Here is a 22,040-nt window from a genome sequence, read left to right on the forward strand (position 1 = left end):
TATACATTTATATACTAGATCTATAGCTTTTATTAGTATATCTTAATATTACATTTTTTTTTTGTTTAGTATAGATTATAGATCCTTAAATGAAGGAACATTCAAACAATATTTATTTTTATTTTGCTGTAAACTTGTGAAATTTCGTCCATTAGAGTTACCTCTTTTATTAAAAACAACAAATGAATGGATGTCAAGCGAAAACTAAGGCCTATAATTTAGCAGGTAGGCCTAGATCTATTTGATAGTGTAATCTAGGTCTAGGGGAATCACCTTTACGAATTTTAGTAAATACGACTACAAGATAACTAGACTGTAGATCTAGTTAGATTAATTATTACCTCAGTATAGCTCACTCTCGGCACTTTTAAAATCCAGAATTCGACACTGTTGCTCAACTTGCTTTTATTTTTATTTTTAAATCTAGATCTAGATCTAGAATATTTCAATTTCTGAATTTCAAATCTAGAATTTGTCGTATTTGACAATCAATCAAAATATCTTTTTATTAAGATCTAGATCTAGATCAGTAAATCTAAAAGGTAAAACTTAGGCCTACTAACTAAATTACTACTAAAACTCCATTTTTTTTAGCGTATTTTATTCCCTGCTTCACGTTCACCTCCAGTTGAGCGGAGCGTATTTTCCCACGTTTTCTTTAACTTGCTTTCTCTGTTTGTTTGTTTGTTTTTCCAATCAAATCTTGCGATCGAAATTTCTGGCACTTCCCAGTTAGCTAGCGCGCTGAAATTTTCAGGGAAGCTTTCTTTTGGATGACCATAGAATATTCAGTTGTTATTATTACTAAATTGATCAATGGAAACATTTTATTGAGCATTTTAGACCGCTATATAATCTATATATATAATTCTCCTCTGCGAGCCATTAGAAAAAAAACGAGCGACGCGTAGCTCGCCTCTCTCTTGCCGCGCGCAGTGAAGCGAACGATCCCACGTCGCGACAGGCTTAGGGGCAGATAATTTAGTTTGAACCGACTTTAAACTTACAGGAGGTAACTGTTACCACTGGTGGCCAGTTTGGGGGAGACGATATGGTCGAGTGGTTGGGCACCTGATTGCTATCCCACTCGACACGGGTTCAAATCTATGTGTTCTAGTCAGTAACCAGCCCTCGTCCTAACCGCTATCAACTAACCTCTGACAATCATTCACTTGCGATTGAGACCGAAGAAGAAAGGGTCTCTCGTTTTTTACGAGTTGTCTTTTTACGAGTTGTCTTCGTTTACCCAAAAAAAAGTGAAAAGATAAAATCGATAGCAAGATTTCAATGCAAACAAACAGACAAAGACTAAAAAGTAGAAAATAATAATCATTAAAAAAGTTTTAAAAAACCCACGTTTTCTGATTGAACTAAAAAGTAGAAAATAAATACTATACATCACAATAATGCAAGCGATCACTCTACTATAAGCGATGAAAAACGTGGGGCGCCGTGATTTTCTTACAGTTTCTAATACTGTTGACTCTCTACAAGCTCCCTAATAAAAGTCAATAGTATTATCTAATCAATAGTAATATAACTTTTACTTCGGCGCCCCACGTTTTTCATCGCTTATAGTAGAGTGATCGCTTGCATTATTGTGATGTATAGTATTTATTTTCTACTTTTTAGTTCAATCAGAAAACGTGGGTTTTTTAAAACTTTTTTAATGATTATTATTAAATTTTAATAAACACAACCAAAACACACAAACCTTAGTAAATCACTTGGCCTCTATTTCTTTATGAATTTTTAGTTTAGTTTTTTAAATTAATTTCGTCAAAAGTTGAGAAAAATTCAAATTTGGAATATTGAATGTGAACTAATTAATCTAAGATCTAGATTCTAGATATAACTTTTTCTTCTTGAAAATATGTTCGTGTCAGTTAAGATTTCATGGCAATGGGTGAAGTAGGAACGCATAATTGCAAGGCATAATACTAGATCTATAATAATTAACTTACATGAACTCATAATGACCCTAAGCGATGACGTATGCTGATAATTATAAATATAATTAAAGTCAATGTGAACTCACGGTGAACCCTTGACCATGTAGGGATTTTTTCCCCGCCAACGATCACACGCAATTTAAATAAACTGTAATTTTTACCTTTTGTAATTAAAACACATTCATAAAAAAATAAGTACATTCTAGATTCTAGATCCATACATCTAATGATTCTAATCTTAGTGTTTTCTTAACATTTTTGTGTGTTTTGGTTGTGTTTATAATAAAATACGCTCAACATGAGGTGAACGTGAAGTGGGGAATAAAATACGCTAAAATGGATTTTAATTTTACCAATCTAAAATATAGATCTAGGTCTAGATCTAGTATTTTAAAAAAAAAAACTGTAGATTTCTATATTCTATAGGCCTACTCTATAATAATACTCTATCATTATATATTACAAGCCTATTTGAAGGCCTAATTAATAATTATTAATTAACTAAATAATTGTATTAGCCAAGTCTAGTATTAAGTTATTAACTATTAGGCCTACTAACTAGATCTAGATCTAGTAGCAAGACAAGGTTGAAGTAGTAAGTAGTTGAAGTAGGCCTAACTAATATTACTAATAATTTAATAACTAGGCCTTGATCTATAATCTATATTTTTTAGGCTAATATTAATAATATAGGCCTAGGCAATCTCACGATATAGCATTGGAAATTATGCGGTAATGTTTATTGAGTTTCGTTAACATTCGTTTCTGTAAACCATAGTTTAATTGACAGTTGAAATGAAAATAAAGTCAAGTGCATTAAATTAATGTTTTAGCTTAATTTAAAGTTAAATTGACAGAAAATTAGTAACAGTTAGTAGACCTAAATATCTATATATTATATAATATATATAATTCTCTAAATGGAGACCATACGAGACACCACCACGTAAGGGCTTAGCCGTTCCTACCCCCACTCTCTAGGCATGTTGCTACCACCCTCACCCCCACCAGTCTGGTGAACTGTGGTTCACCCCGAATGTTTACAATGTGACGGCTATTAGGGGCAGATAATTTAGCTTTTAAATAATTTGAAACTAATGAGAGGTAAGAAGTTCTGCTTGATCTTTTCATTGTGATCTGTAAACTGTCGTCACAGACGGCTGCTTTCACTGTTAAGGTTGGGGGAGAGGGAGGAGGGAGGGGTAAAGAGAGGATAGTGTCGAAATGACCAATTATGAATTACTGAAAAGTAGAAAATAAAACAACTAAATAGCAGCGTATGCTTACGGTGCGGGTCATTGTGTGTAATCAATGGTTTTTTAAGAAACACAGAAAAAAACTTGCAGAAGATTTGCGACAACTAGATTCTAGATCTAGTAAAATAACAAAAGTTAAAAGAAGTAAGCAGAACTAGAACAATGTTTAGTAGCAGCAATAATTAGCATATACACTTAAAATAATTGGAAATACAAAATAATTAGCAAAACAGTTTCTAAAATGCAACTAAAATCAATCTATGCACATTTTTAAACATTGTGTATTAAAAATAATATCGCGTAAAATAAAAGATGGTTTACAGTATTCCCTGTGGAATACCAAATAGCTAAAAATCTCACACATTTAAAATAACATAGGCTACCAATACCTATTAGAAAAATGAAATTATATAAATTATTAGTCACCACAACACCATATTAAATGCACTCGCTGATTGAGAGACTTAAATGATTTAGTTAAAAACCCAGCTGTTCAATGGTAGTTATATTGTTTTTAAAAGTAATTTGTATTAGTTGAGGCTGAGAAAACTGTATACATTTCAAATTAAATTTGAATCAAACAGTTCATTACTTTATATTCTAAAATTGGAAGATGACGCCATTTGTTTTGTGTTCTTACCGTAGTTTTGGCATGTGATGTCATGGTTTATTGCGTTCTAATCACAGCCTTAAACACTTCTCCAGTTGCATGATAAAAAATGTGTTGCTAGCTAGATTTGAATATTGCTTTATTTATATTTTTTTCTTTAAATAAAATTTAGTTTCTACATTTAAAACATCCAACATATTATTTTCAACAAAAGTCTGTATCTAAGTTCTCCATAGATCGCTGAAGATACTGATCATATAACCTCAAAAATGTTACGGACCGAGAGAGAGAAGTGGGCACATGGGCTTTTATATATTAGGATTAATAAAAAAAATTTGGTAATCTTACAATATAGGCCTTAATGTCGGAAATTACCCGGTAACAAAATTGTTTTTTGAGTTTTGTAAATATTAGTTACTTTAATTTGTTAACCATAATTTATTTGACCAGCAAAATATAAATAAAGTATAGTGTAGGGGCCTACCTAATGTTTTAATAGACCTACTTTAAATTTTTTAATTGACATTAGGAAATGGAAATAAAAACAATGATCAGAAATTTAGCAACAATTACTAGGGAGATTATAAATAATGAAGTCAAGTGTAGCAGTTAAGGTTATTAGACCCATTGTTTGTTTTTTTAGGCTTCAGCTATTTGCAGTCCATAACTAATAGCCCTCAGAAGGTTATTCATACACATTTTTTAATTTGTGTAGTATTTCTATTATTTATGCAATATTTATGTAGGTATAATGTCCTTATATCATCATGAGGTCAGTAAATCTCATATCATAGGCTATGGACCTAATGAATCCTGTTCACAGAAATGATAATGGGTATTTAAGGCCAGAAATTAAAATATAAAGCCACAACAACATAAAAAAATATACATTCTAAAATTATTATTGTGTAACTAAATGTTAACAAATTTAATGCCATGTTTTCCCATCTTTTATTTGATGCCAAGCTCAATTATCACTAGAATTGGTAGCCGATAAAACACTTGTAGTAAAAATGTTTTATATAAAATTGTCTAATTTTATAAAACTATTTCTCTCCTTTTAAATGTTTTTACTGTTACATTAGTCTGGTATGTAAGCTTCTGAGATACTTTTAGTGTGGATAGGATAAATTTAAGATTATTTTTGTGGCTATGGCTAATTGTTAGCACATTCAGCTTGCCTTTTAGGTGTTGTGAGCATATAAAATGTTTTGATGTGGTTTAATTAATTGAACATAAAAAATATTTAATTAGCTACTTTTGTAAAATTAGTCTTGTCCTATCTAATTGTTTTATTAAAGTTCTCTTTGATACCCTAAATTTTTTTTCACCGGGAAACCCTAGTAATTTTCAACTGAAATAATCTGCTTTATGGTGAGCTGTTATAGATACAGATATCTTCATATTTATACCCTTAAAATCTACGCCAGGCAAAGCTGTGACTGTTGACAACATGGCACTGCCACCCGTATTTTCTGAAAGTGGAGAGAGGCAGACAGGTGGCTACTTCCGTCTTATTTTACCAGCTGGATGTGACCCAAAATTTTTATGTAAACACTGTGGTCTAATCTTAAGAGACCCAATACAAAGTCAGTGTGGGCATAGATTTTGTCGCAGTTGCAGAGATGAAATACTTATGTAAGTAGATTACAATTTGTTTCCATGTTTTTAAATATATAAATGGTGCATTACATTCAACACTATATTTGTGTTCATTGTACATTGAATAATAAAAATTTGATTCGTGTATTGTTGGATCACATGAAATGAACTAATTTCTTTTCAATTTGACAAGAGTAAAGCTGGCATAATATAAACAATTTTCTTTTAAAATAGTACCAATGCTATTGTTGACTGCCCTGCATGTCTAGAGGAACAAGTAGATGAACATGAAATGGGACAGCTTTCTATGAATGAAGTAAGTCATACATTCATGAAATGGGACAGCTTTCTATGAATGAAGTAAGTCATACATTCATGAAATGGGACAGCTTTCTATGAATGAAGTAAGTCATACATTCATGAAATGGGACAGCTTTCTATGAATGAAGTAAGTCATACATTCATGAAATGGGACAGCTTTCTATGAATGAAGTAAGTCATACATTCATGAAATGGGACAGCTTTCTATGAATGAAGTAAGTCATACATTCATGAAATGGGACAGCTTTCTTTGAATGAAGTAAGTCATACATTCATGAAATGGGACAGCTTTCTATGAATGAAGTAATTCATACATTCGTAAAAATCGGACAGCTTTCTATGAACACAGTAGGTCATAAACTAAATGAGATCTTTGTTAGCCAAATAACGTATTTGTTTATTAATTTAGTTGTAACTATTATTTAGATGAAATTGTATGGGATTTAGTTTTATTTTTTTTAACAATGTTGACTAGATCAAAGTGTTAGACCTGGGGTATTACGCAGCAATGAGCTTCTGCACATTTTCTCCTTTTATTTGCAAAAGATACAAACTAGGGCCATTGTAGATGAAAAATATTGTAAAATGATGGTTAGATTGACATGGGTTGTTATTTTGAAGGAAACTAAGCTGTTACAAAACAGCTGATAACATCAACAGGTAATCTAATTGAGCATGTAACCATCTTAAAGCCCAGTGCTGTTGACAGTTATAGTTGTATGGCTCTATCCACCCTACATTGGGCTAGTAAATGTTAAGCTTTTTTTTGTCTGGGATATTGTGGTGTGGACCAAATCAGTTAAATGGGGACAGGGTAGAGGGATAAGGAATAATTTCTCACTGTTTGTTGCTACAGATGTTTCCTGATAATGCAGTGAAGAGAGAAATGTCTAACATGCAAGTGTGTTGTGTTTTTCCTGGCTGCAACTGGAAAGGAAGATTCAAAGACTATGAAGTAAACAATGTTTGTGTGTGTCATGTTGAGCGCTTACACGTGTCTGGCAGTGTGTTAACTAGAATAACCTGCTTGCTTTCAGTCCCATGAAAGGAACTGTCAGTTCAAACAGCTGGCGTGTGCCTTGTGTAGCCAGCCAGTGACAGATGGACAGCTTGAGGAGCATCGACTGCACTCTTGTCTACAGCGGGATGTGGCCTGTGATTACTGCAACACTCATTTGGTCTACTCCAGATTACAGGTAAAATATGGCTGCTCATCTGGTTTACTTTGACTTTTTAAAATGTGTGTTTACTTTTAAACAGTTCATTCACAAAATTTAAGTATTACTGCAACACTCATTTGGTCTACTCCAGATTACAGTTAAAATATGGCTGCTCATCTGCTTTAGTTTGACTTTTTTAAATGCGTGTTTACTTTTAAACAAATAATTCACAAAATTTAAGAAACAATAAAAATTGTAAAACCTACACCAGCTGCTCCTGTGGCTAATCTATTTTATGTGTACATTTTAAGATGCGAATTGTTATAGACTTTGTAAGTAATTCAAATATTAGACACAAAGAAAATTGAAATCACAAAGTAAAGACAACATCTGCATATTGGTGTGAGAAAACACCAAGCAGGAGGTGGCATGTGAATACACCATGTAAACTTTATGTTTGATTATCCTGTCTAGAGTCTTATCTGCCCTGCGCTGGAAGATTTTTGGTGCTTTGATCAATTTCCATTTTCCAATGAATTTCAGTTTGTCGTACCACTGTTAAAAAAAGGAAAATATATTGTTTATCTAGTATTCTGTAAGCTGTTTAGCTTTATAAATTTATTAACATAAAATGTTTTCAGAATTGTTTCTTTCTCTTTCAGATCTTAAGCAATTATTTCCTTAACATATTTCCTTATTCATTTTCAATAAAAATCTTAGGATGTGTCAGATTGTTTCATAATAGATCTAGTAATAGATTTTAATAGCTATCCACTGTTGCGGTTCAGCATATGGGTTTACTTAAGTTCTTTACAGCAATAATAGTTTCAGTTAAGGAAATAAATTATTGTATATGGATAGGCATAATATTCTACAAGTATAACTATATTTTTGTATAACTGTACAAATATGTAAATATTTTTTTAATAAGTTAAGCATTGCATTTAAGCATTGTTTTGTATTTCCAGAGCCATCTTGAAACTTGTAGTCAAGTTTTAATGACATGTGACAAGTGTGGGCGTTCTGGTATCAGGAGAGAACTGGTAAGCTGTATTGTAGCTTCATTCATTTCTCCTGTTTTATTATACTGTAACTTTGGTGAGAACTGGTAAGCTGTATTGTAGCTTCATTCATTTCTCCTGTTTTATTATAATGTAACTTTGGTGAGAACTGGTAAGCTGTATTGTAGCTTCATTCATTTCTCCTGTTTTATTATACTGTAACTTTGTACATTTTTATTTTTTTATTTTAATGAAATTTTAGTTTTTTAATTATTGCAAACATTACTACGCTAGTAGCAACAGTTTAGAAAAAATTGCCTTAATTATTTTCCTATTAGATTTTTAACATATACATTTAAAATGACAGCACTATTCTGCCGTAAGTAAAATTAATGTGCGCTATTAGAAAGCAAGAAAAAACCCTCGAACCTTCCCATAACCAGCTGAAAGAAATAAAACACATCATAAACACAGATAAGAGCAGGGCTATACCCACTAATCAAAGCTGTGGTGTGCTATAAAAAATGTTGTGAATGATTATCATTGTTTGTTCCTTCTAAAGGTCCTAAACTGATGAACTGCCTCACATTTTCTGTTTTACAGCTGAGCTCTCACCTAGAAGAAAGTTGTCCTAAGAGGATTGTGTCATGTCCTGTAGGTTGTGTTGATAAGGTAAGCTTTTAGCTATGTTGTCAGGTTTATGGAGGATTAGCTATGTTGTCAGGTTTATGATGGATTAGCTATGTTGTCAGGTGTATGAAGGATTAGCTATGTTGTCAGGTTCATGAAGGATTAGCTATGGTGTCAGGTTCATGAAGGATTAGCTATGTGTTCAGGTTCATGAAGGATTAGCTATGTGTTCAGGTTCATGAAGGATTAGCTATGTTTTCAGGTTCATGAAGGATTAGCTATGTTTTCAGGTTCATGAAGGATTAGCTATGTTTTCAGGTTCATGAAGGATTAGCTATGTTGTCAGGTTCATGAAGGATTAGCTATGTTGTCAGGTTCATGAAGGATTAGCTATGTTGTCAGGTTTATGAAGGATTAGCTATGTTGTCAGGTTCATGAAGGATTAGCTATGTTGTCAGGTTCATGAAGGATTAGCTATGTTGTCAGGTTCATGAAGGATTAGCTATGTTGTCAGGTTCATGAAGGATTAGCTATGTTGTCAGGTTTATGAAGGATTAGCTATGTTGTCAGGTTCATGAAGGATTAGCTATGTTGTCAGGTTCATGAAGGATTAGCTACGTTTTCAGGTTCATGAAGGATTAGCTATGTTGTCAGGTTCATGAAGTATTAGCTATGTTGTCAGGTTCATGAAGGATTAGCTAGGTGTTCAGGTTCATGAAGGATTAGCTAGGTGTTCAGGTTCATGAAGGATTAGCTATGTGTTCAGGTTCATGAAGGATTAGCTATGTTGTCAGGTTCATGAAGGATTAGCTAGGTGTTCAGGTTCAGGAAGGATTAGCTAGGTGTTCAGGTTCATGAAGGATTAGCTAGGTGTTCAGGTTCATGAAGGATTAGCTATGTTGTCAGGTTCATGAAGGATTAGCTAGGTGTTCAGGTTCAGGAAGGATTAGCTAGGTGTTCAGGTTCATGAAGGATTAGCTATGTGTTCAGGTTCATGAAGGATTAGCTAGGTGTTCAGGTTCATGAAGGATTAGCTATGTTGTCAGGATTGTTGTTGAAGGATTAGATTCTACACATTTATTTGTACCAAATATTCATGCTATCAATTTATTGATATCATTATATTGTTGCTTTCCCATCACTAGCATTATTTTGTTATTCTCCCCTGTATCCCTTATCTTGTGAATGTACCAAGTAGCCTATACTGTATGTTGAATCAGTTCCAACAAGACAAGTTCAGCGCACATTTGAGTGAGCTTCTGGCTGAACATTTGGAGTGGACTGTGACCAAGTTGGTGGGGCTAGAGAACAAGGTGGAGCAGACCTTGGGGGCTGGGACCATCATCCCCCAGTCACAGCTCACCCCCATCATGGAGGACATCAAAAACCTGGAGAAGAAGGTCAACACAAATACTTTCACCCATATACAGTTTTTGTTTTTTTCTTTGTGCACGCTTTTTACATAAACATTTTGTTTTCATTGAGGTATTTTTTTTTATTGTAAAAACTAACTCTCTTACTATCAGGCATTTTTATCGTTGCATCTTCTTCCAGTGAGATCACTAACAAGATTACTTTCTGTAGGTTCAAAATTTTGAAAGACAAATTCAGCAACTGATTCAGTCTAAATCATCAGCCGTAGGAGGAGCAGCTGGGGACAACAGTGTAAGTAGACACCAGCTCAGTGTTTACACTAGCTCAATGTTTACATCAGCTCAATGTTTACTTACATTGACTCACTGTTTACATCAACTTTATGTTTAATTCAGCTCAATATTTACCTTTATGAAATATTTGGAACGACTCAGTGTTTACATCTACATGAAAATCCATATAGATAAAAATGTACTGTATAAAATGTACTGTATAAAATGTGCTGTATAAAATGTGCATGTCTAAGTGATATGAACTGGTTGTTGTATTTACCTTTAGATGTCAGCAGAGGTGGCAGCCAAAGCGAGTCTGAAACTTGTGGAACCAATACTTGGTGTTATACATAATGAAGTGGACACGGCCATACATGCTCTACAGACTCTAGAGGGACACTACAGGCAACAACAGGCACAAGTTAGTTGCCATTCACTGTTTGTAGTGGAGATTTGGTGGGGGCAGTGGAGAATAATATTGTCAGGATTTTTTCTTATTTTTTGCGGAAATTTAATTTTTCCATTTCAGCTGCAATTTTCCTCCTAAATTTTTCTGCACGTCTTCAACTTTTGAACGATTTTTTGTTAAGATTTAAAAATTAGAAATTTGGGGAAAAAATTAAATGACATCTACAGAAACAGGCAACGTGAATTTCAAACATTCGTATTTAAAATTAAGTACTACGCTTGGCATAACTAAAACAGATCTATTGTTCATTTCTTTGCTGTCACTCCATTCAAACGGACACATCCCTGCTTGTCCATTCTTTATTTTAATATACGTAACTGTTAACAACTGGGTCCCACTTTTCACTGCAGTTAATTAAAATTGAGCTTGTTTGGTGGGAATTTTTTTTTCTTTCATTTACTTCCTGCAACTTAAATTCTAATTCACACAACAGTCCTGGTGTTAAATCATCTTATTGCTTTGAATACAAGTAACTTATTGGAAAAACAAACATGTCCAATCTATCTTTAACCAGTTGGATGAAATAGAAAACCAGTTTAGAATACAACAGCAACAAATCCAGTTGAAGGATGCAGCATTTGCTGACCTTGAGATGAGACTTGCCGCCCAGGAAATGGCTCGACATGATGGGACTATTTTGTGGAAAGTTTCTGGCTTTGAAGCAAAAAAACGTGATGCAATCAGTGGCCAGACAACTAGTTTATATTCACCAGCCTTTTACTCTGGTCCTGTAAGTTACTTTGTGTAAACTTCAGACAACTAGTTTGTATTCACCAGCCTTTTACTCTGGCCCTGTAAGTTACTTTGTGTAAACTTCAGACAACTAGTTTATATTCACCAGCCTTTTACTCTGGCCCTGTAAGTTACTTAGTGTAAACTTCAGACAACTAGTTTATATTCACCAGCCTTTTACTCTGGCCCTGTAAGTTACTTTGTGTAAACTTCAGACAACTAGTTTATATTCACCAGCCTTTTACTCTGGTCCTGTAAGTTACTTTGTGTAAACTTCAGACAACTAGTTTGTATTCACCAGCCTTTTACTCTGGCCCTGTAAGTTACTTAGTGTAAACTTCAGACAACTAGTTTATATTCACCAGCCTTTTACTCTGGTCCTGTAAGTTACTTTGTGTAAACTTCAGACAACTAGTTTGTATTCACCAGCCTATACTCTGGCCCTGTAAGTTACTTAGTGTAAACTTCAGACAACTAGTTTATATTCACCAGCCTTTTACTCTGGCCCTGTAAGTTACTTTGTGTAAACTTCAGACAACTAGTTTATATTCACCAGCCTTTTACTCTGGTCCTGTAAGTTACTTTGTGTAAACTTCAGACAACTAGTTTATATTCACCAGCCTTTTACTCTGGCCCTGTAAGTTACTTTGTGTAAACTTCAGACAACTAGTTTATATTCACCAGCCTTTTACTCTGGCCCTGTAAGTTACTTTGTGTAAACTTCAGACAACTAGTTTATATTCACCAGCCTTTTACTCTGGCCCTGTAAGTTACTTTGTGTAAACTTCAGACAACTAGTTTATATTCACCAGCCTTTTACTCTGGCCCTGTAAGTTACTTTGTGTAAACTTCAGACAACTAGTTTATATTCACCAGCCTTTTACCTGTAAGTTACTTTGTGTAAACTTCAGACAACTAGTTTATATTCACCAGCCTTTTACTCTGGCCCTGTAAGTTACTTAGTGTAAACTTCAGACAACTAGTTTATATTCACCAGCCTTTTACTCTGGCCCTGTAAGTTACTTTGTGTAAACTTCAGACAACTAGTTTATATTCACCAGCCTTTTACTCTGGCCCTGTAAGTTACTTTGTGTAAACTTCAGACAACTAGTTTATATTCACCAGCCTTTTACCTGTAAGTTACTTTGTGTAAACTTCAGACAACTAGTTTATATTCACCAGCCTTTTACTCTGGCCCTGTAAGTTACTTAGTGTAAACTTCAGACAACTAGTTTATATTCACCAGCCTTTTACTCTGGTCCTGTAAGTTACTTAGTGTAAACTTCAGACAACTAGTTTATATTCACCAGCCTTTTACTCTGGCCCTGTAAGTTACTTAGTGTAAACTTCAGACAACTAGTTTATATTCACCAGCCTTTTACTCTGGCCCTGTAAGTTACTTTGTGTAAACTTCAGACAACTAGTTTATATTCACCAGCCTTTTACTCTGGCCCTGTAAGTTACTTTGTGTAAACTTCAGACAACTAGTTTATATTCACCAGCCTTTTACTCTGGCCCTGTAAGTTACTTTGTGTAAACTTCAGACAACTAGTTTATATTCACCAGCCTTTTACTCTGGCCCTGTAAGTTACTTTGTGTAAACTTCAGACAACTAGTTTATATTCACCAGCCTTTTACTCTGGCCCTGTAAGTTACTTTGTGTAAACTTCAGACAACTAGTTTATATTCACCAGCCTTTTACTCTGGCCCTGTAAGTTACTTTGTGTAAACTTCAGACAACTAGTTTATATTCACCAGCCTTTTACTCTGGCCCTGTAAGTTACTTAGTGTAAACTTCAGACAACTAGTTTATATTCACCAGCCTTTTACTCTGGCCCTGTAAGTTACTTAGTGTAAACTTCAGACAACTAGTTTATATTCACCAGCCTTTTACTCTGGCCCTGTAAGTTACTTAGTGTAAACTTCAGACAACTAGTTTATATTCACCAGCCTTTTACTCTGGCCCTGTAAGTTACTTAGTGTAAACTTCAGACAACTAGTTTATATTCACCAGCCTTTTACTCTGGCCCTGTAAGTTACTTAGTGTAAACTTCAGACAACTAGTTTATATTCACCAGCCTTTTACTCTGGCCCTGTAAGTTACTTAGTGTAAACTTCAGACAACTAGTTTATATTCACCAGCCTTTTACTCTGGTCCTGTAAGTTACTTTGTGTAAACTTCAGACAACTAGTTTGTATTCACCAGCCTATACTCTGGCCCTGTAAGTTACTTAGTGTAAACTTCAGACAACTAGTTTATATTCACCAGCCTTTTACTCTGGCCCTGTAAGTTACTTTGTGTAAACTTCAGACAACTAGTTTATATTCACCAGCCTTTTACTCTGGTCCTGTAAGTTACTTTGTGTAAACTTCAGACAACTAGTTTATATTCACCAGCCTTTTACTCTGGCCCTGTAAGTTACTTTGTGTAAACTTCAGACAACTAGTTTATATTCACCAGCCTTTTACTCTGGCCCTGTAAGTTACTTTGTGTAAACTTCAGACAACTAGTTTATATTCACCAGCCTTTTACTCTGGCCCTGTAAGTTACTTTGTGTAAACTTCAGACAACTAGTTTATATTCACCAGCCTTTTACTCTGGCCCTGTAAGTTACTTTGTGTAAACTTCAGACAACTAGTTTATATTCACCAGCCTTTTACCTGTAAGTTACTTTGTGTAAACTTCAGACAACTAGTTTATATTCACCAGCCTTTTACTCTGGCCCTGTAAGTTACTTAGTGTAAACTTCAGACAACTAGTTTATATTCACCAGCCTTTTACTCTGGCCCTGTAAGTTACTTTGTGTAAACTTCAGACAACTAGTTTATATTCACCAGCCTTTTACTCTGGCCCTGTAAGTTACTTTGTGTAAACTTCAGACAACTAGTTTATATTCACCAGCCTTTTACCTGTAAGTTACTTTGTGTAAACTTCAGACAACTAGTTTATATTCACCAGCCTTTTACTCTGGCCCTGTAAGTTACTTAGTGTAAACTTCAGACAACTAGTTTATATTCACCAGCCTTTTACTCTGGTCCTGTAAGTTACTTAGTGTAAACTTCAGACAACTAGTTTATATTCACCAGCCTTTTACTCTGGCCCTGTAAGTTACTTAGTGTAAACTTCAGACAACTAGTTTATATTCACCAGCCTTTTACTCTGGCCCTGTAAGTTACTTTGTGTAAACTTCAGACAACTAGTTTATATTCACCAGCCTTTTACTCTGGCCCTGTAAGTTACTTTGTGTAAACTTCAGACAACTAGTTTATATTCACCAGCCTTTTACTCTGGCCCTGTAAGTTACTTTGTGTAAACTTCAGACAACTAGTTTATATTCACCAGCCTTTTACTCTGGCCCTGTAAGTTACTTTGTGTAAACTTCAGACAACTAGTTTATATTCACCAGCCTTTTACTCTGGCCCTGTAAGTTACTTTGTGTAAACTTCAGACAACTAGTTTATATTCACCAGCCTTTTACTCTGGCCCTGTAAGTTACTTTGTGTAAACTTCAGACAACTAGTTTATATTCACCAGCCTTTTACTCTGGCCCTGTAAGTTACTTAGTGTAAACTTCAGACAACTAGTTTATATTCACCAGCCTTTTACTCTGGCCCTGTAAGTTACTTAGTGTAAACTTCAGACAACTAGTTTATATTCACCAGCCTTTTACTCTGGCCCTGTAAGTTACTTAGTGTAAACTTCAGACAACTAGTTTATATTCACCAGCCTTTTACTCTGGCCCTGTAAGTTACTTAGTGTAAACTTCAGACAACTAGTTTATATTCACCAGCCTTTTACTCTGGCCCTGTAAGTTACTTAGTGTAAACTTCAGACAACTAGTTTATATTCACCAGCCTTTTACTCTGGCCCTGTAAGTTACTTAGTGTAAACTTCAGACAACTAGTTTATATTCACCAGCCTTTTACCTGTAAGTTACTTTGTGTAAACTTCAGACAACTAGTTTATATTCACCAGCCTTTTACTCTGGCCCTGTAAGTTACTTAGTGTAAACTTCAGACAACTAGTTTATATTCACCAGCCTTTTACTCTGGTCCTGTAAGTTACTTAGTGTAAACTTCAGACAACTAGTTTATATTCACCAGCCTTTTACTCTGGCCCTGTAAGTTACTTAGTGTAAACTTCAGACAACTAGTTTATATTCACCAGCCTTTTACTCTGGCCCTGTAAGTTACTTTGTGTAAACTTCAGACAACTAGTTTATATTCACCAGCCTTTTACTCTGGCCCTGTAAGTTACTTTGTGTAAACTTCAGACAACTAGTTTATATTCACCAGCCTTTTACTCTGGCCCTGTAAGTTACTTTGTGTAAACTTCAGACAACTAGTTTATATTCACCAGCCTTTTACTCTGGCCCTGTAAGTTACTTTGTGTAAACTTCAGACAACTAGTTTATATTCACCAGCCTTTTACTCTGGCCCTGTAAGTTACTTTGTGTAAACTTCAGACAACTAGTTTATATTCACCAGCCTTTTACTCTGGCCCTGTAAGTTACTTTGTGTAAACTTCAGACAACTAGTTTATATTCACCAGCCTTTTACTCTGGCCCTGTAAGTTACTTAGTGTAAACTTCAGACAACTAGTTTATATTCACCAGCCTTTTACTCTGGCCCTGTAAGTTACTTAGTGTAAACTTCAGACAACTAGTTTATATTCACCAGCCTTTTACTCTGGCCCTGTAAGTTACTTAGTGTAAACTTCAGACAACTAGTTTATATTCACCAGCCTTTTACTCTGGCCCTGTAAGTTACTTAGTGTAAACTTCAGACAACTAGTTTATATTCACCAGCCTTTTACTCTGGCCCTGTAAGTTACTTAGTGTAAACTTCAGACAACTAGTTTATATTCACCAGCCTTTTACTCTGGCCCTGTAAGTTACTTAGTGTAAACTTCAGACAACTAGTTTATATTCACCAGCCTTTTACTCTGGCCCTGTAAGTTACTTAGTGTAAACTTCAGACAACTAGTTTATATTCACCAGCCTTTTACTCTGGCCCTGTAAGTTACTTAGTGTAAACTTCAGACAACTAGTTTATATTCACCAGCCTTTTACTCTGGCCCTGTAAGTTACTTTGTGTAAACTTCAGACAACTAGTTTATATTCACCAGCCTTTTACTCTGGCCCTGTAAGTTACTTAGTGTAAACCTTCATGTTGCTTAGTCTTGTCTACTATTATTTAGATGCTATGGCCTATAAGTTTGACTGTTCCATTTTATCATCTACTTCCATTATTTAGATGAATGTAGCCTATATGTTTGACTGTTTTATTTTCTACAGTGTGGCTACAAAATGTGTGCTAGGATATATCCCAATGGTGATGGCATTGGTAAAAATTCACACATTTCACTTTTTTTTGTCATAATGCGGGGACATTTTGATGCTTTATTGCCATGGCCTTTTTCACAGAAGGTAAAGCTTTTAATTAGCCCCCTTTATATAATCTATTTAATTGGCACCCTCAAATGGTCTATTTTATTGGTTGCCTTGTACTAATTTATTGTCATCCTCACATAGTGTTACTAATTTCTTACTTTTTCTTTATTAGTACTTTAATAAAAAAACACATTTAAAAAAAAATTTCCTGTTAATAATGTGTGTGTTGAAGATGAACAAATCTGGACACTCTTATTTTCATACTTAAATTTTTTGAACAGGTGACTCTGATGATGATTGATCAGAATCACAAAGAGCACATTGTTGATGCATTTAAACCTGATCCTTCCAGCTCATCTTTTAAGGTTAGCTCATTTTTTGTCCCACAATTTTTTCAATCTATAACTATAAGGCAAGTTTATCTACAGTGTCCAGCAAATTATTTTTTCTACTCATGGGGCAAGTTTATCTCCCCTTTGTCTAACAATTATTTTTTTTCTAATAAGGTAAGTTTACCTTAAGTTTTCCCAGCCAATTTCCCCATACATGCCTGTGATGTTTTTTCCTCCAGCGCCCCACAACAGAGATGAACATCGCCAGTGGGTGCCCACTCTTCCTACCTTTAGAGAAGCTCCAGAGTCGACAACATGGCTACCTGCGTGATGACACCATCTTTGTCAAGATCATTGTTGACACTGATGGCTTAGACAGGTACACAGAAATGAATCCTGGAAGATTTGCAACAGGTTACCCATAATCCTAAGCTTTTCCCTCTGACCTTGAGATGCTCGAATTGAACTTGTTTTGGTATTGTAACTTTATTGAACACTTTAGATGAGCAGGACTTGAATCAATTGTAACTTTATTGAACACTTTAGATGATAGGGACTAAGCACCACCTAAACACCAGTTACATTGTTGTTTTGTTTGTTAGTGAACCAGCAGCAGTCTCCTGCACTGAGCTGATGCTATGTATAGACACCTTTATTTGTTTTGTTATTTTTTTTATCTTTGCAAGTGATATCCAATTTTCAACTCAACTATTTCAGTACTTAATTTACAATTTAGTTTCTGATGATACTAAAACATTTGCCTATTTTTCTTAAGTTCCAGTGACTGATTAACTTTAATAAATATTTTAAAACCTATTTGTTAATTTAAATAAATACTTTAAAACCTATTTGTTAAATAAATACTTTAAAACTTATTTGTTAAATAAATCCTTTAAAACCTATTTGTTAAATAAATCCTTTAAAACCTATTTGTTAAATAAATACTTTAAAACCTATTTGTTAAATAAATATTTTAAAACCTATTTGTTAAATAAATCCTTTAAAACCTATTTGTTAAATAAATACTTTAAAACCTATTTGTTAAATAAATACTTTAAAACCTATTTGAGTGTTGACAGGTCACAGGGAAAAGCATTGCAGTAGTTAATGCCATAGTTTTGGACATGAATATTTGTATCTGTTTAAACAAAGTAGATAAACAAGCTATCAGATTTTTGTATGTATAAAAATGATTCCGATTGCAATAACACTACCTTTGTCTGAGTTGAAAGCAAGTTTGTTGATTCATCAAACTTAATGTGGGGTTTGTTAAAGAACAAAATCAAGTTTTTTAAGGCAAAGTAATTTGTACTAGTTTATTGATATGTTCATGTTATTATTTATTTGCTGGCTTAATGATTTCAACTATGTAATATAAAAACTGATGCATGTAATGTTCAACCAATGATGTTTTGTTATTTGCTTTCTATCATGGCTCATGGTTGCAATAAAAACTCAAGTGAATGAAATAAAGTGTGATTTACATTCTAACTCAGATAGAGGACTCTTGATTTGTCCAGTTGTTCATTTTTTTCCCAATCTCTTTTTTGATACTTTAAAATATAGTGGAAAATATGTTTGATAGTTTTATCCTTTGATACTTGTACATTACATGTAGTGGAAACTATCAATTTGTTTAACATAGTTTTTATCCTTTGATACTTGAATTACATTAATATGTAGTGGTATTTATGTTTAAAGTTATTTTAACTTTATTTGATAGGTTTTATCTTACACTTTATGATTGATATATTATAATAATTATTTCCTGGGTGAATGAACCTTTGTAATTGAAATGGTATACAAGAATTTTATAAATAATTTCTTGACATATTTTGGGATCCATCATACTCATATCAAAGTACTTGTTTGTACTTAATAGATTTTAGACTTGTTTTTTTAAATTTTGTTTTAGTTCATAATGTCTGTATACACTGTGTTATCCACAGAGATTTTTATTATTTAAAGTGCTGAGTTGTATTGTACTTTTGCTTAACTGTGGTACTATACTACATGCACTCTATGCTTTTGTTTAGTTTATACATAAAAAGGGTAGCAGCAGTGAGCTTTATGCAATTAGTAATATATAGGGTGGTGTCAGTATCCTCACAAATTCAAGACAATAATAGGTACATTGGACATTCAGACCCAAGGTCTCCATTGGCACACAATAGTGTGGTTAGATACTAGACAAACAAGATAAACAGTAACACAATTATGGACTTAGCTTGACAGTGGAAACATCTTGTCTAATTGCCCTGATATCTAAATTTAGACAATATGTGACTAAAATTGGTGAGGATACTAACACTACCCATTTTATTACTTTTGTTTAGAATATTACATGCAGTCTATGCTATAGAACAGTGGTCCTTAACCTTTTAGGGGTACCATATTCACCAAACCCTTCTTAATAGTTCTATCATCTTCACTGACAAAATCTGATCCTGAATCATATGAGTTGGGTGTGTGTTGACCTCAGCTGAACCCCTGAGGCTGACTCTCACTGAACCACTCGGGTTTGATTGAACCCAGGTTAAGAACCGCTGCTTTAGAATTATACTACATGCAGTTTTGTAGTATACTAGAAACAGTCATAGATTGTTATAAACTACATAGTCCCATGTAGGTAGCCTTTGAACCACTATGTCTGTAGAGAAGTAGAAATACCAAGTGATCCCAGCAACAATTTTCTATTTTTAAATGTAATGTTCTTATTGCTATTGCACTGTTAGATAGAAGTTAGGATATGTTGTTTATCTCATAATGGTGTATGTCATGTGTATCTCACACAAATCAATGTAATATAGCCTGGATAACATATGCCCATTCACATGTGTATCCATGTAATACCAATTTGATATCAGTTGTATGCAAAGCTTTTTTAATTTAATGCTAGATGTTTTTAAATAAAGATATTTTCTGTCAAGTTTTTACCATTTTGTTTTACCAAACAATCATGACACACTACAACCATCAGGGCTGCGGGTGTCATGACACACCTCAAGGCTGCTGGTGTCATGACACACCTTACAGCTGCTGGTGTCATGACACACCTTACAGCTGCTGGTGTCATGACACACCTCAAGGCTGCTGGTGTCATGACACACCTCAAGGCTGCTGGTGTCATGACACACCTTACAGCTGCTGATGTCATGACACACCTTAAGGCTGCTGGTGTCATGACACACCTTAAGGCTGCTGATGTCATGACACACCTTACAGCTGCTGGTGTCATGACACACCTTAAGGCTGCTGGTGTCATGACACACCTTAAGGCTGCTGGTGTCATGACACACCTTACAGCTGCTGGTGTCATGACACACCTTACAGCTGCTGGTGTCATGACACACCTTACAGCTGCTGGTGTCATGACACACCTCAAGGCTGCTGGTGTCATGACACACCTCAAGGCTGCTGGTGTCATGACACACCTTACAGCTGCTGATGTCATGACACACCTTAAGGCTGCTGGTGTCATGACACACCTTAAGGCTGCTGGTGTCATGACACACCTTAAGGCTGCTGGTGTCATGACACACCTTAAGGCTGCTGGTGTCATGACACACCTCAGTGCTGCTGGTGTCATGACACACCTTACAGCTGCTGGTGTCATGACACACCTTACAGCTGCTGGTGTCATGACACACCTTAAGGCTGCTGGTGTCATGACACACCTTAAGGCTGCTGGTGTCATGACACACCTTACAGCTGCTGGTGTCATGACACACCTTACAGCTGCTGGTGTCATGACACACCTCAGGGCTGCTGGTGTCATGACACACCTTACAGCTGCTGGTGTCATGACACACCTTAAGGCTGCTGGTGTCATGACACCTCGGGGCTGCTGGTGTCATGACACACCTTAAGGCTGCTGGTGTCATGACACACCTTACAGCTGCTGGTGTCATGACACACCTTAAGGCTGCTGGTGTCATGACACACCTTAAGGCTGCTGGTGTCATGACACACCTTACAGCTGCTGGTGTCATGACACACCTCATGGCTGCTGGTGTCATGACACACCTCAAGGCTGCTGGTGTCATGACACACCTTAAGGCTGCTGGTGTCATGACACCTTACAGCTGCTGGTGTCATGACACCTTACAGCTGCTGGTGTCATGACACCTTACAGCTGCTGGTGTCATGACACACCTTAAGGCTGCTGGTGTCATGACACACCTCATGGCTGCTGGTGTCATGACACACCTTAAGGCTGCTGGTGTCATGACACACCTTACAGCTGCTGGTGTCATGACACACCTTACAGCTGCTGGTGTCATGACACACCTTACAGCTGCTGGTGTCATGACACACCTCATGGCTGCTGGTGTCATGACACACCTTAAGGCTGCTGGTGTCATGACACACCTTACAGCTGCTGGTGTCATGACACACCTTAAGGCTACTGGTGTCATGACACACCTTAAGGCTGCTGGTGTCATGACACACCTTAAGGCTGCTGATGTCATGACACACCTTAAGGCTGCTGGTGTCATGACACCTTACAGCTGCTGGTGTCATGACACACCTTAAGGCTGCTGGTGTCATGACACCACAGCCCATAGGACTGCCATGTCCACGACACACATCAGATGCAATAAGTTGTCCACACATGATGATGTATGAAGTCTTTATTTGTTTCTTTACATACCAAACACAGCTCCTAATCAATACTCTATGGAAGCATACATTGGTCTTTCAACTTTTTGTTTGAAACATCTGTCAATTTTACTTCTTTGAGAGGAAACATTGTCTTGTAGTTAGACCCAGACACATAGAATCAATGATGGACAGACACATCACTGAGATCAAAGCTAGACACTGTCTTGTAGTTAGACCCAGACACATAGAATCAATGATGGACAGACACATCACTGAGATCATAGCTAGACACTGTCTTGTAGTTAGACCCAGACACATAGAATCAATGATG

The 22,040-nt window shown here is 35.4% G+C and overlaps 3 protein-coding genes across 6 annotated transcripts; 1 reads left to right on the plus strand and 2 right to left on the minus strand.

Annotated features, from left to right (window-relative positions):
• The first annotated feature begins 182 nt into the window (after positions 1-182).
• On the plus strand, positions 183-20,033 carry LOC131955289 (TNF receptor-associated factor 2). 4 transcript variants are annotated; one of them, XM_059319348.1, is made up of 14 exons: positions 183-225; positions 5,249-5,456; positions 5,655-5,736; positions 6,598-6,696; positions 6,779-6,937; positions 7,870-7,944; positions 8,506-8,574; positions 9,753-9,932; positions 10,117-10,197; positions 10,465-10,599; positions 11,162-11,377; positions 16,677-16,808; positions 17,054-17,137; positions 17,344-20,033. In XM_059319348.1, exons 1-14 carry the CDS (start codon positions 183-185, stop codon positions 17,527-17,529), a joined length of 1,749 nt encoding a protein of 582 aa, XP_059175331.1. In that variant the 3' UTR covers positions 17,530-20,033. The 4 variants fall into 4 exon arrangements, with proteins under 4 accessions (XP_059175331.1, XP_059175333.1, XP_059175332.1 ...); XM_059319350.1 differs by lacking the exon at positions 183-225 and adding an exon at positions 280-542; XM_059319349.1 differs by lacking the exon at positions 183-225 and adding an exon at positions 2,946-3,056.
• Positions 20,034-20,061: 28 nt separating this feature from the next.
• Positions 20,062-21,177, minus strand: LOC131955299 (keratin-associated protein 5-4-like). Its single transcript, XM_059319369.1, has one exon. The coding sequence runs from the start codon at positions 21,175-21,177 to the stop codon at positions 20,062-20,064; it is 1,116 nt and encodes a 371-aa protein (XP_059175352.1).
• Positions 21,178-21,223: 46 nt separating this feature from the next.
• LOC131955300 (keratin-associated protein 5-1-like) lies at positions 21,224-21,721 on the minus strand. The gene has a single exon (XM_059319370.1). The coding sequence runs from the start codon at positions 21,719-21,721 to the stop codon at positions 21,224-21,226; it is 498 nt and encodes a 165-aa protein (XP_059175353.1).
• Between the last annotated feature and the right edge of the window lie 319 nt (positions 21,722-22,040).

The sequence above is a fragment of the Physella acuta genome, unplaced genomic scaffold (assembly GCF_028476545.2).
Source record: "Physella acuta isolate Inbredline_101_S28 unplaced genomic scaffold, ASM2847654v3 ptg001062l, whole genome shotgun sequence".
Taxonomy (NCBI): Eukaryota; Metazoa; Mollusca; class Gastropoda; family Physidae; genus Physella; species Physella acuta.